The sequence below is a fragment of the Manis pentadactyla genome, chromosome 2, assembly GCF_030020395.1.
Source record: "Manis pentadactyla isolate mManPen7 chromosome 2, mManPen7.hap1, whole genome shotgun sequence".
NCBI classification, from domain to species: domain Eukaryota; kingdom Metazoa; phylum Chordata; class Mammalia; order Pholidota; family Manidae; genus Manis; species Manis pentadactyla.
This window is the reverse complement of record NC_080020.1, coordinates 107153637-107167972: the sequence shown is the minus strand read 5'-3', so window position 1 is coordinate 107167972 and position 14336 is coordinate 107153637. Positions and strand designations below refer to the sequence as shown.

Below are 14336 nucleotides of genomic sequence, written 5' to 3'. Positions count from 1 at the left end.
AGCCCCTTGTTTCACATGCCCTTGCATCCCACATTCTTACATTGCAAGCCGATTGTGCTGGATACCTTCCCTCCGCCTTCAGATCCGTGCTCCAGCCTGCATCTGCTGTTTGTCTCCCTACGTCAAGTCTCCTTAGCCCTCTGTGTTCAGTTGACTTTGTCTGAGGCAAGCCCATGCAGAGAATCAAAGGAAGGAGAGGGAGGCCTGATATCTGTCCCGCAGCCCCTCCCTGGAAGGTTGACTCAGGCTGGCTGTGTGCCCAGATGGAAGGTTTCAGCTCCTCTCAAGCTAGTTTTCTCTATATAGCACTCTCTGGTTCTAATATCTGCTCCCTCCCCTTGTCCCTTAGGTCTTGCAGTCACATTTTGCTTGGTCCATTCTAGGTTTAGCATTTTAAATTAGTTGCTGACATTTAATGATTGGAATGTTTGCACTCAAATTCAGATGTCTGGCTTCTCTTGAAAAAATCAGATTAGGTAACACTGAGTCTTCATTCCAAACAGTAATTATATTGGATAGCAGCTGCCCCTTTGCACTGGGCATGGACTCCACTATGGGCTTATGATAAGCTTGCCACTTCATTTCCACCCTAGCCTCTAGAGACACTGGCGTTTAAGTTCTGGTTTGAGGAATGTGTTGCCCGCCCGAGATAAGGCCTATGTCAGAATCTTCACTAAATTTGGAGACAGGGGAGGTTTACCTCTCAAATCTGTCTATTTCTCTCTCTCCCCCTGGGGGTCCTCTCTCTGGATTTGCTATCTTCACCTCCCAAACCACCGTCTGCTCTCAGGCTTGCTTTTCCTCTATCCATTTCCCACACTGCAGCCTGGGTACTCATTCTAAAATGGAAATCATATATGCAACTCTCCCTTAAAACCTTGTAATATCCTCCTACTGCCCTAAAAATAAAGGCTACATTTTTAAAAATTACCTCCAAGGCTCTGCTTATCTGACCCCTGCCCCCAGCTCCAGGCTGCTTTGGGACATTTCCCTCATTCTGTGTCCAGCACAGTGGGTTCCTCTCAGTCCTCAAGCACTAGTGTGTGTCTCACCCGGCACACGTGGGTGCTGTCCCCGCAGCCAGTGGGCCTCCCCTCCTCACCTCCTGGTCACACCCTAAGCGTGCTCTGTCAGGGAGGCCTTCCCGTTTCCTGCCCATGCCCCTTCCTATTATGCCCTGCACTCCTAGTAGGGCTTTCTTCCGAGTCTTCCTCCCACTGGGCTGTAGGACCGGTGCCTCTGACTTTCAATGCCTGGCCGCAGGAGGTACTCGCTGAACATTTGTTGGAAGAGTGGATTCCGAGACCTAGCTCTTCACGGAACAGCAGTTTCCCACTCAGTGACAATTCAGAATGTTTTATCTATATAGATTGTATATCTATTCTGAGGCATGGCTAGAATCTGACTGAACCCAAAGTGGAGGAAACAGGTGGGGACTAAAGTGGGGCCAGGAGGCGCCCAGAGCGCGGAATCTCACAGCTCCTGCCCCGCACACTCTGCTGTGGCCCTGGCAGGGCAGCCCATGCTAAGGACCACTCACATATAAAATTAAGAAAATTAAATTAAACTGGGACTGTGAGAAGGGAGATTTGTGATAGCAGCCCGAGCCGCACCACGACCCGGTCCCGGGGCGCTCCCAGCGCAGGGCGCGGGTGCAGCCGGGGGACACGCCCCGGAGCGGAGGTGCGGTCGCGCTGCCAGCACCCTCCAGACCCGAGGATGGGCTTCATTATTCTAGCCCTTAAAATAACAGCTCACCAACAGGCTACACCAAGCAGAAGCTTCTGTTCTAGCGGCGGCACGGACTCTGAACCCTACAGTCTGAACAGTAGAGAAGATGCCACCAGGGCGGAAGGACACGCTGGGCGGGCACCCGCCGAGGTCGCGCAGCCCCCGCGCTCCGCGCGGTGATCGTTGGCCGCTTCCGTCCCCAGCGCAGAACAAGCATGCCTTCATCGGGCACCAGCGAACCCTGCCTCTTCCCCTTCCAGAAGCCCTAATGGACCTACTTAATTTACCAAGAACACTCCTATTTTAAACGAGAGGTGTCTTCATGCCGGTAATCACTGTGCCAAAGTTCTTCAAGGCAGTTGTTTTGCAAGTGGGTCAAGCAGGAGCCCTGTGATCTCGTCCTCTCAATTTACTTGCCTGGAAAGTTCTTGCTTATCAAATAAGAAGTCTGACCCAGTTTAAACCAAAACGTGAAGTATGGAGCAGAGGTTCATTTATTTTCAATCAGTAATGATTTTACTACATAATTAATCTGTATTAATTGTACAATTTTAGGAAAGCTAGAAAATACAGATAGTAAATAAAAAAAATTTTAAAGGAAAACCATCCGTGAGCCCCTCCCTCTCCCGCCATTAATATTCTAAACATTTTGGTGAGTAGCTTGCCAGATTTTTTTTCTATGTTAATGTATATTTGAATTTTTCCTCTCTTGATCTAAATTGAACATCTTTTCATGTCAATAAATAAAGATCAACATCATTATTTTGGTAGCTGTATGATGTACCATCGTAGAGATAGGTGAACCACTCTTTGATCATCTCTCTTGTTGGACACGTCAACTGCTGTCAGTATCACAGAATTCTTCTTACACATGCTATTCTGTACATATGTCAGATTCTTTCTTTGCAACTAATTGCCAAAAGTGGAATGACTGGGTCAAAGGGTGTGACTATTTTTAAGGCTCTCAATACGTAATACCAAACTACAGTTGGGTATTGTCCAGTTAAACCTCCCAGCAACCATGCATTGCTGTGCAGGTCTCCTCATGCCCTTACCAACACCACACACACCGAGTACTATGTGTATGGTGCAGTTACATTACGTGCCAGGCACCGACAAAAGCCAACAAAACATAGCCCACCATACAGGGAAGGGCTGGCAGGAGAGATGAGGAGTCAACACGGACAGGCCAGTGTGTGGAGGTTACAGGACAGAGAACACACCGAACCTGGACATGGTGATCTTCCTAGGACAGGTGTCAGAGAAGGCTTCCTGGAAGAGGGCGGTTCTGAGGCTATCCTTGCAAGATCATCAGGAGTTACCTGAATAAAGGTCAGGGAAGGGGTGATGAGCCAGATAGAGGAAATGATCCAGGTGGATCCAGGTAGAGGAAAGTCCCAGGCATGAATGTTCAGATCTTTTTCGGGGAACAAAAAAGTTGGACCAAAACGTGTGCAGGGAGGCGGGTCTGTGGACAGGAGTCATGGGCTAGTGGGCAAAGAAGAGGGTTGGGTCTGGTTAAGAAGGGCTCTCTATGCTAAGCCAAGCACTTTTAATTTTATCCAAAAAACTGAATAAAGATCATTAAAATGAAAGCTCCTTGGGAGGCAGGAATTGGCATTAAACCTGGAAAACTCAGACTGATCCAAAGGACTAGCACTTACACTGAACTCATGAATTGCTTTCTGTCATTACTGCTGATGAGCTCTGTGAGCTCGGGAACAGCCACTTAACCTCTGTGTCTAGTGAAACAAAGGTCCCTTCCAGTTCTAAATGTCTGTGCTACTATGAACACTGGCACCTCCCTTGACTTTCTTTTTTTTTTTTTCCCCAGAAAAGGTGGCCATTAAGATCCTGGACAAGACCAAGTTAGACCAGAAAACCCAAAGGCTACTATCTCGTGAAATCTCCAGCATGGAAAAACTGCACCATCCCAACATTATCCGTCTTTACGAAGTCGTGGAGACTCTATCCAAGCTTCATTTGGTGATGGAGTATGCAGGAGGTGGAGAGCTCTTTGGGAAAATTAGCACTGAAGGGAAGCTCTCAGAACCAGAAAGCAAGCTCGTCTTCTCCCAGATCGTGTCCGCTGTGAAGCACATGGTGAGCGAGCATGAGCAATTAGAGTCTTGCTCCCATTCTACCCACAATGAGAGCATGGGGCTTTAGTTTACTAACACCCAAGCTTCCCAGAGGGCCTTAGTCCTACAAAGACAGACAATAGTCCATCTCTAAGAGTCAGAAGTCTGGCTGGGCTCATGCTCCTTGCCTCTGAGGCAATTTCCTGGGATCTCCAGTTCCAGGCAGCCTCTGGGCACCTGCAGAGGTTGGCAAGTCACTCTGAGTAGCAGGATGATCATCACCTGCTCCCTGGCCGCATCTGTTTCTCAACTCCATTTCCACTACATGGAGAACTGGTTCCTCGCTGCTTCGAGACCTTGCCTCCCCAACTCTTGTCTAGGATGTCCTCTCCCCTCTTTTCACATCTCACATTCTAAGTCCTAGCCACAGATCATGACCCAGCTCAGTTCTGTCACTCTCTGAAACTTTCTTTAATCGCACGTCAGCCCACACCAATCCTTCTTATCTTTGAAGATCTCCAGAAGTTTTTGCTGCCTCTCTGTTCTGCACATTACCACTTGATTATGTCATTCTTATTTTGGTTGTCCAATTATTTTTTTAGATAAATCTGGACTCCTAAAGCACACTATCCCAGTTCCTCCAGGAACTGATCCTTTTGTGCTCTCTCTATGGGCAGTGTTGCCAGACACACAGAAGGAACTTGACTTGTAGATCTGGCTGCTATTTTCACTATTCCTTTAGTGCAAAACTTTGGGCTGCCCTCTTTATCCAGATCTCAGTCCAACTGGCAGAAAAGAGATGCTTCTCTGGGATCTGGTTGAGAAGCTGTTTCTAGTTCACTCCTCTGCCTGGATGTTGTGGGCAAGGATGGAATCAGTGACTTGGCCAAATTATTAGCAGGGGAATTAGCGACCTAGGGGACCCAAGATAGCAGTTAGGAAGGAGAAGGGGCGGAGAAAGAAGTGAGCAAGGGAGAAGAACCTGACTGTAATGGGGGCAGGGGAGCTGTTTCAGACTTGCAGTACCACCAGTTGTCATTTAAGGGGCCCTATGCTGTGGTGGGCTTTCCCAGGGCCAGGGAATAAGCCAGACCCATACCAAGCAGAGAGCAGATGGGGAAAGAGTCTTCCACATTCTACTTGGAAAAGAAATCTGCTGGGAGAGCAGAAGAGAACCCAGTAGTAGAGGGTGCAGACTGAGCCCTCGGAGGTGCTATCCCCTGACATTTCTCCCAGCAATCTCACCTCTGAAAAAAGGAAGGGTGGATCATAGACATAAATCTGAATTTTACTGAGCATGTTGACCCTGTACCAGGACCACTGCAGAGAAAGCATGCCTGACAGGTCTCACAGCAACCTGATGAGGTGGCTGTCAGTATCCAACTTTCACAAAGAAGGAAACTGACACTCACATTATTACACTGCCGGTATCGTTGAACTTAGAATTAACCAAGCTGTCAGGCCCCAAAGCCTGGTTTCTCACCCCAGGAGGCCCATTGGGAAAAGTAACATTAAACCGTTTCTCAAGAGCCCTTGGGACTGAACAGGTCAAGGGTCCTCACGATTGGCTGGACCCAAACTGCAAGGCTAGGGGTGGCCATGTGCTCCCAACCCACAGTGGTGTCCGCTAGAAACTTGCCACATACGGCCTCCTCCCTTCACTGATTCTGCGGAGACAAAGGAGCCGGAAGGAGCATGGCTGGAAAGGTGGGGGAGGGCTCCCAGCCTTCTCGGTATCGGCCCTCATCGAGGTATCACCCGATCAGAGAAGCCTCTAAACCCAAGATCGTTTCATTGTGTTTGGGACCATGCAGTTTCATAGGATCCAGGCCTTATTTCTGGCACTAAATCTTGAGTTCACATGTGTGGGTCAGACTCCAGCCCTTACCCCACATAAGAATAAGACCTTTGGACTATTTGTGGGGTGTGGGTGTTGTGTTTGGCTAAAGGTTTGACAGGGCAGCTCTTGAGGTTTGCTGACCTGATTTAAGTTGCTCTCCATTCCATTTCTGTTATTACATCATCATCACCTCACTGTTTCAGAGCAACTGATGCATTTTTTTCATGTTGGTATTTCACTTTGACAATGATGATTTTCCCTATGTCTTCTTCCACAGCATGAAAACCAAATTATTCATAGAGATTTGAAAGCAGAAAATGTGTTCTATACCAGTAACACTTGTGTGAAGGTGGGCGATTTTGGATTCAGCACATTAAGTAAAAAAGGTGAAATGTTGAACACTTTCTGCGGGTCTCCTCCCTACGCTGCACCCGAACTTTTCCGAGACGAGCACTATGTCGGTGTTTATGTGGATATTTGGGCCTTGGGGGTGCTTCTGTACTTCATGGTGACCGGCACCATGCCATTCCGGGCAGAGACCGTGGCCAAACTGAAGAAGAGCATCCTGGAGGGCACGTACTGCGCGCCCCCGCACCTGTCGGAGCCCTGCCTCCGCCTCATCCGGGGAGTCCTTCAGCCCGTACCCGCCGACAGGTACGGGATCGACTCCATCATGAACAATGAATGGATGCAGGGGGTGCCATACCCCACCCCTTTGGAACCTTTCCAGCTGGATCCCAAGCATTTATCAGAGACCAGCACTCTCAAAGAAGAAGAAAATGAGGTCAAAAGCACTTTAGAACATTTGGGCATCACAGAGGAGCATATTCGAAATAACCAAGGGAGGGATGCCCGAAGCTCCATCACGGGGGTCTATCGGATCATTTTACATAGAGTCCAAAGGAAAAAGGCTTTGGAAAGTGCCCCAGTAATGATTCTACCAGACCCTAAAGAAAGGGATCTAAAGAAAGGGTCCCGTGTCTGCAGAGGCATAAGACACACATCCAAATTTTGTTCAATTTTATAAATTGCATTAGATGACTGGTAACCAATTAACCAAGAGCATTGTCGCTGCTTTTAAATTTTTTCATGGACAACTTGGGTGAAGACATTTTTGTAATTTTTAAATAAATTTAAGACAAGGGTTTTTCTCCTCAAAAAGTGTATTAGCTCAGATTCTGGCTTTCTCTGTGTCTACTTCTCAAACTCTAGCATTCATTCATTTAATCAAGAAATACATATCCAATGCCTCCTATGTGCCAGGCACTGTTCAAGGTGCTGGGGAAAGAGTGAAGATGTAATAAGGCAGGTCCTCCCTCTCCTATGCAAGCTATTCCAGTGCTGGACAAAGACACTACCATAAAATCATCTCTTAAAGAAAAACGTTAGATAGTTATAGCTGCTACACTGAGAATTCAAATAGGGAACCTGATGATAGAGGCTTGCTGCTTTGCATTAGGTCATTAGGGGAGGCCTCTTTGAATAAATGACAGTCTGAAATCTGAATGAGACTCTTGAAAAGCAGGCCAAGAGCATTCCAGGCAGCCAGGTGTTTTAGTCTGGGTTCCTCCCAAACAGAGCCTAAGCCAAGGCTCCATGTAGAGCAGTTTATTTGGGAAGTGATCCTAGAGAGCAAGATTGCCAGACAAGGGAGAGGACCAGGGAAAGCCGATGAGAGTTGGCCAGTGGTACAGGCACTGGTGTCAGTCTTGCAGTCCAGGGTACAAAAGGAAAAAGGAGGCATTTATCCATTGGCTCCTGTTCACCACTGGGCAAGAGTGGCCCCACAGTTTCACCTGCCTGCACTTTCAGGTGATGCTGTAAGTACCTCGCTACCCAGTGGTGCGACTGGGAAGAACATTTAATGGCAGATTATGCTGTTTGAGGAGTGCCAAATAGGTTCCCTGTGCTTCCCATGCTTTAGTGTCAGAGAAGCTTTGGAGCAGGAAGTAAGAGGTACACAGCACTGGCCTTAGATAAGACACAGTCAGGTGTGACCTGGGTGAAGCCATCCAGACTTGCATGGAAATGGTTACTGCATCGGTGGCTGAAGGAAGAATTGTGGCAGAGAGGCTGTGAAGTGGTACCCAGGAGCTGCCTGATGCAGCCCACCCCAGGCTCTGTCAGATTCCTCCCATGAAATCTGTTGCAGAGGCATCTCCTTCCAGGGGGATGGGACCTGGAAGGACTTAATGCGGGGGCTCAGGAGAACAAGCTGCAGCTGTGGTTCTCAGGTTCTGGGGCATCAGCATCTCCTGGAGGGCTCGTTAAAGCACACCTGAGGTTTGACTTTGCACACCTGGGGTGGAGCCCAGGCTCTGCCTTTCTGACGAGCCCCTTGATGATGCTGCTGCGAGTCGGGCACCGCGCTTTAACAACGACTGAGCTTGCTCGCCACTGCAACTGGTGCTGGACTGTCCCCCCTCTTCATCACCCATTCCGAAGTCCCTCACCTTGGACCAGCACTTCAGCTGGTCTAGATCAGGTAGTAGGGCACAAACTTCGACCATCATGGGACCTGAGACCTTAGTTGCCTTGCCCTGTCAGGCCGTGGCTGCTGCCATGGCCTGCTCTCTGTTTCCACGAGGCCCAAAGGTGGCAGTCCAGTGAATCTCTTGGGCTCCAGACATACTCCTCTTTAGCTCCTTATGATAATCCAGGTCAATTATCTGCCCCAGTACAATAGCCCCTTCCTTGCCTGCTCATCCACTGGCACGGAGATCGCACAGGGACCATGCGGTGTTTGTAGAAGTCAAGTCACCTTACCCTTACCAGGTCCCCTGCCCCTGGAAGCAAAACTTCTAATCAAGCTGAGCCTAGGTTGTAGGAGACCAGTTGTCTTGCCAATGGGTTTCAGCCCTCAGCAAGTTCGCTAGCGATTCAGTGTGACCAAAGAAAATGACAGTAGAACGTTTCTTTGGGGTGAAAGGGTTTATTACCCGGCTTGCTCTCCTGGTGGCAGGTTGAGCACTAGGCCTCTGCCTCCACCCAGAGCACTGGGCCGAGCTCTCTATATAGCGCAATAACAGCTTATTGCCTACAGGTGTGGAAGCGGTAGCCTAGCAACAGGCCAGTTACATCATCAGGTGGTTTAAGTTCAGTGAGGATCCTGGCCATAGGAACCCCAACTTCCCCACACAAGTACAAATTCTTCAAGTGGTTCACCGATTATGGTGGAGATGAAGTCAAACCTACTTCTACCCGTTTCCAGACCTGTGCATTTTAACATTAGGGCACATGTCCCTACCAGCCCGTTAAAGCACGTGTACTGGATCCTGGAGGACAGCACCCCAGCGTAGCTAGTGCTGTAGCTGAGCTACTCCATTGCTCAACTCATGCTGGCTGCTTCTGGTGTTGAGGTAGATAGTAAGATGAGCAGATCTCATAGTCAAGTGTCCTTTGACAGAAAAGCAATCCTTGAGGCAAAATGTTTGTGAGATACTGTGGCCATGGATCTGATATTGTCTATGTCAAAGCACGACTGAATTGGAGGGTACTCTGTGGGCAGAAGCAGTGATCCCCATCCTCAGTAGATGTCAGTCCCAGTAAAGGTGAATCACTGCCATGCCCGTCTGAATTTATGACTCCATGGGTCTGCTAATGCCCCCCAGCTCATGAAGAGACAGCTCCATTTGTTTGGTCCCTTAGTGTCCCATAATCATGTGCAAAGTCTCTACTCAGGCCCAGTAGCATGCTTGGAGCCTGAGTAGTTCTCTGCGGCAGAGACTACACACAGTATTCCTAACTGCCATGTATACAGCTAGAGCAGCAATGCAGTTTGCACCGAAGCCTGGGTCTTTGTGGGGGTGGGGGGTTGGGGTCAGGGGTAGGGGGTGGAGCCACATGAAACTAACAGCCCTTTGGAGTAATATACCAAGTACAACATAGTGCTTCCAAACCCCAGGGAGGCCTACTAACCCCTGTGCCTATGTCTCACTGCTAAGTGGTACAAATGGTCCTTCTCTGTAGAAGGAATATATGCAGGCATGCCCCAGGTCATTGGTCCTCTAAATACTTCCTCAGGGTGGCAGGCCCAATTCTTCCCAGAGTTTGTCACCCACACTCTAGCACACGTTTTGCTAGGACATCCAGAGTACTTTCCACCTCTGCCGCCAAATCCACCCAGCATGCTGTTACAATGCGGTGCACCACCACAGTGGTCTGCAGAATGTCAAGATGACCAAGGTCCTTTCAGAGTAAGAGCAGGAGATTTCACATTGCCTGTGGGGCAATAAGGTGTATGAGAATTGCTGCCCATCCCAGAGGAATGTGAACTGCTTTGGATCCTCCTTTCTGATGGAAATGGAGAATGCATTTTCCAAAGCGGCAGCTGCCTGTCAATGTTAGGGGCTTCCAGCAGAGCTACCACATCTGACTTAGCAGCTACCACAGGCCAACAGCAGCCCACTATCCATCCACTTTTGCTAGGATGCTAAACAAGGTTATGGTGGAACCCACTGCTTTAGTGTCCTTTACATTTTTTGATGGTGACACTGATGGCTGCATCTCTTCAAATGATTGCTCATGATTTACCAACATGGCCAGGGAGAGGATATGGTTTCACAGGTTTCCATGGGGCTCTTCCTCCCCTAATGGCTCTTCCTCTGCAGGCCAGGGGTCTAAATATATTTAACCCAAATATATTCTTGTAGACTGGAAAAAGAACCCTAGGATGGGACTCATTAGGAGATAAGGCTTTGGCCAGAACTCCAGCAGAACTCCTGGTTTCCAAAGCCCCCATCCACACACAGGGTCATAATGGTATTGAGGGTCCACTGGCATCTAGGGCAGCTCCTTTTAGCCAACCCTTAAGAAGTCTGGGTGGGTATACTGTATATACCTGTGGCATCAGGGCTTTCCCTTAAGACCTGGCCTCTCCATCACTGTGCACCTGGGACTATGATCTTCTCATAATGACAGGTGACACCAGCCTCTGCTCACCAGCTTGCCTCTTTTCTTTCTTTTTTTTGTTATATAAGTCAGATAACACTCCAGCCAGCTGTCACTCTGAACTCTGTGATCCACTGGCCATTGTCACAAAGCCCTGCAGGTCAAAGCTTGATTTCCACTCCAGCCCTACTGTCCTTTATATCTATGTCCCCATGACATTTAAGTGATGACACTGGCCTCTGCCATTTGAGAATCCCACTATCCCCACTGATAGTAGCATGCCCAGTGCTGTGGCAGCATTTCCTACCGTCAACGCCCCCACCCCGGAAGTGGGCAGCTGTCACGAGCTTTCCATAGACGCTGCTCCCATCTGCAGTACATTCCTTATTGACTTTGTGAAGGCAATATCCTCCCAGGGAACGTAGTTAGACAGTTCTTCATTCTCACATAATGAACCCATCTTCACTTTCACACCTCCTGGAACTTCCCTACTCTTTCCTTAATACTGTCCCATGGCGGTTCCACCACCTCAACCTCATTCACTGTTCGCTATACTCATGCCCAAGCCTCAGCAGCCACTCCAGCTATAGGAAGGACCAGCTTCAGGTGTCCTTGACTGCAAGTCATGGGCCAATGTTCCCATGATCATAAACTAACTCGTCCTTATCCTAATATTCTTCCCTCTGCTTCTGCCCCAGCCCAACATCCTCAAGATCCACCTGTACACAATTTCCTCTGCTTCCTGACAGTGCATTCTACCCGAGTTCTGCAATTCCCTTCCCTCTGTGTCTAAGCTATTTCCTCCCAGAAGTTGTATTTCTCTTCTTCGGCTGTGTTGAGACCTAACCTGGTTCTTGGTTTGGAGAATAATAAGGGTATTGGAAGATGGTGTCCAGGACGTCAAGCATGATCTTGCAGACATCTGCCTCACCAGACACCTCGGCAGGGTCTTTAGGCAAGGAAGAATGAGCTGCTCCCACCAGCCCCACATGAGGGAATTCTGGTTTCAACATTTCCAGGCTCAGCCACACTACTGTTACTTAGGCCCCTGTCCCACTCACTTCCTATCCAGGCTCTGACTTTGCTAAAGAATTGTCAAGACTGAGTATTTTATCTACTCTGCAGCCCAGCTAGCTTTACAGTTCAATCCTGGGCCAGTTTTAGGTAGTTTTCCTTCTGCTGCAGGAGATAAGGCTCTCCTTAACCCTTGCCCCAAAGGCCTTGGGCTCCCAGTGCACCTTGAATTGATAGTTGGCTGACATAGCCTGTCATTTTCCCCCAGGTGTCCCAAACAGTTAATGAAAGCTAGCCAAATCCCCCTTATCACTGCCCCAGTCTGTTCAAAGTACCACAGAAACCACAAGATTCAGGACATCTTCCTACACCTAGAGGTGCATCCCGGTGGTAACTGCACTGCTCCTGCACAGCAGGGGTCATCCGGGCCCTGTTCACCAGCAGGGCCTGGGTATTATATTGATGTAACAAACTGCCACAAACACAGTGGCTTAAAACACAAATTTATTACCTCACAGTTCTGTGAAATAGAAGTTCATCATGGGTCTCACTGGGCTAAAATCAAGGTGGCATCAGGGCTGGGTTCCTTTCTGGAGGCTCTAGGAAAGAACCCATTTCCTTGCTTCTTCATGCTTCTAGGGGCTGTCCACATTCCTGGGCTCATGGTCCCCTTCCTCCATCTTCAAAGCCTGCAATGTTGCATCTCTCATCCTCTGCAGCCATGTCTCCCTCTGACCACAGCTCCGAAAGTCTCCCTGCTTTTAAAGACCCATATGATTAGGTTAGGCCTATCCAGACAATCTAGGATAATCTCATCTCAAGGTCCTTAACCTTAATCACACCTGTTTTTGCCATACAAGTAACATATTCATAGGTTCCTAAGTTGGTCATCTTGTGGTAGGAGTGGGGGGTGTCATCATGCTACTAGCAGCAATGGGGTGATTACCATGGCTGGTAAGTACACCAGCTACAGCCTATCCCGAAGCCTGCTTTATAGGATTATTCTGGGTACCAACTGTCTTAGCTGAGATCCTCAAAAACAAACAGACCGAGACAAGAGCTTGCACCTAAGTTATTTATATGATCCCAGGATGCAGGGGATGCAAGCAGTGAAACACAAGAGGAAAAGCAACATAAGGATGCATTGCTAAATTGGCCATAGGCAACTGGTAGTTGATTCTGCAACATTTTCTGAGGAACCTTCTGGAATGCTTCTCAGAATTGTCTGCCCGAGATGAAAGGAAGAAGCATTTATCCACCAGCAAGCATCAACCACTGGTCAAGGGTGGCCACATAGGCACTAACTCCTCTGCACTTCTGAGCTGTGAAGTTGTGGGTATTGAATGAGTTCTGTGGGGGTCCGATCAGTGTGGCTGAAGTGAAAGGAAGTGTAGCAGGAACCCAGATGAGGTGCTAACATGTTCTGATATCCTGGTCAAAGACCGCATGCAGGCAGTTGCCACAGCTGTGGCTGGAGTAGAAGGCAGAACAGAGGTCTGAAGTAGGGTCTAAGGTTTCTGATGCACAGATCAAAGGCTCGGAGGTTGGAATAAACTTGGCTCATTTAAGGCAGGAAAAGGCAGGGTGGATGAAAACAGTAGGCCTTGGTGAGTGTGGTACTGAATTGAAGTAGGCAGGCAACAAACCCCGTATGAGTTGGCAGGACTGAATAGGGAATTAATACACAGGGTGAAAAGTGCCTACTACTGAGTATGGTGATCTGGGCAGGCTTCAGGGAGGAAGCGACTCTTGAGACGAGACCCTGAAGATTAACAAGGTATTGCTAAAATGGGTTGGAGGTTCTAGTTTAATAGGATGTGAAAAACTTAAGAGGCAAGGGGACGCTTATTCAAAACCCACTTAATAACTATAGATGCCTGCACAATGGTGAACTAGGGCAAAGAAAAGATGAATTCCTCTTTTATTTCTAAACATTTAAAATGAAATGCTTTTTTTATTATAAACGAAAGCCCTGGTGATAAACTTCTTCAGGGTTGGTGTTCATAATCACCAAATTACTGTCTTTATGATAATTCTAGGCAGGGGGGAATCACAGGTCAACTATTTTCTTCTACCACCAATTAGGAAAAATAAGGAACCTACAATTTAATTAGGAGCAGTTGCTAGAATTTTAAGGAAACGGCTTACTTTTATGTCAAGATTACACAGCTCTACATTCAAGATCCTGTTACTTTCCTTGTGCCATATCCACTTCCAGCCTAGTGCTTCTTTCAGGACACTTGAAGTAGCAGACAAGAGATGAAGAGTCTCAACTAAGTCACAGGAGTATCAAAAGCAGCTGTCTGAAAATTTGGAATTCTAGATGGTGTTAAACTTACTCATTAGTGTTCATAAAAACAAAAAACCTAGAGGTGAAAATGTGCACAGAGAAAGTACAAATCTATAAAGGGGAAGGACCGAACTCTTAAAGCTGTATTAAGTAGGAAGGACCCTAGAATTTGCAGAAGGGACTTTACTCAGGCATCATATTCTAAATGACCAAAGGGATAGGAAACTGGCCCAGAAACTAAGACATTATTACTACATATTGAATCTAGACATGACACAGTTAAAATATGAGCTGATGATTAGGAAACAATCTGGCTTAATTCTTAATTCATACAATGCTAGGAGTTGACAGGACTCTTAAAAGAGATTTAGTCCAAACGTACTGTCAAGGCAAAAATTCTGTGAGACCTGAGGGAACACCGGCAACATGCAACCCTTAGACTGGAGGCTCTGGTGGTGGGAAGCAGTTCTTTATCGGCTATAAAATTTAC

The 14336-nt window shown here is 47.8% G+C and overlaps 1 protein-coding gene across 1 annotated transcript in view; it reads left to right on the top strand.

Moving 5' to 3' along the window:
- The window catches only part of NIM1K (NIM1 serine/threonine protein kinase), a 58416-nt gene extending 50428 nt beyond the window's left edge, over positions 1–7988 (top strand). The window contains exons 3-4 of the mRNA XM_036910907.2: positions 3566–3834; positions 5930–7988. Of these exons, the coding sequence (XP_036766802.2) occupies positions 3566–3834; positions 5930–6679 (1019 nt within the window). The 3' untranslated portion in view covers positions 6680–7988. The remainder of the gene's footprint in view (positions 1–3565; positions 3835–5929) is intronic.
- Positions 7989–14336: the final 6348 nt, after the last annotated feature.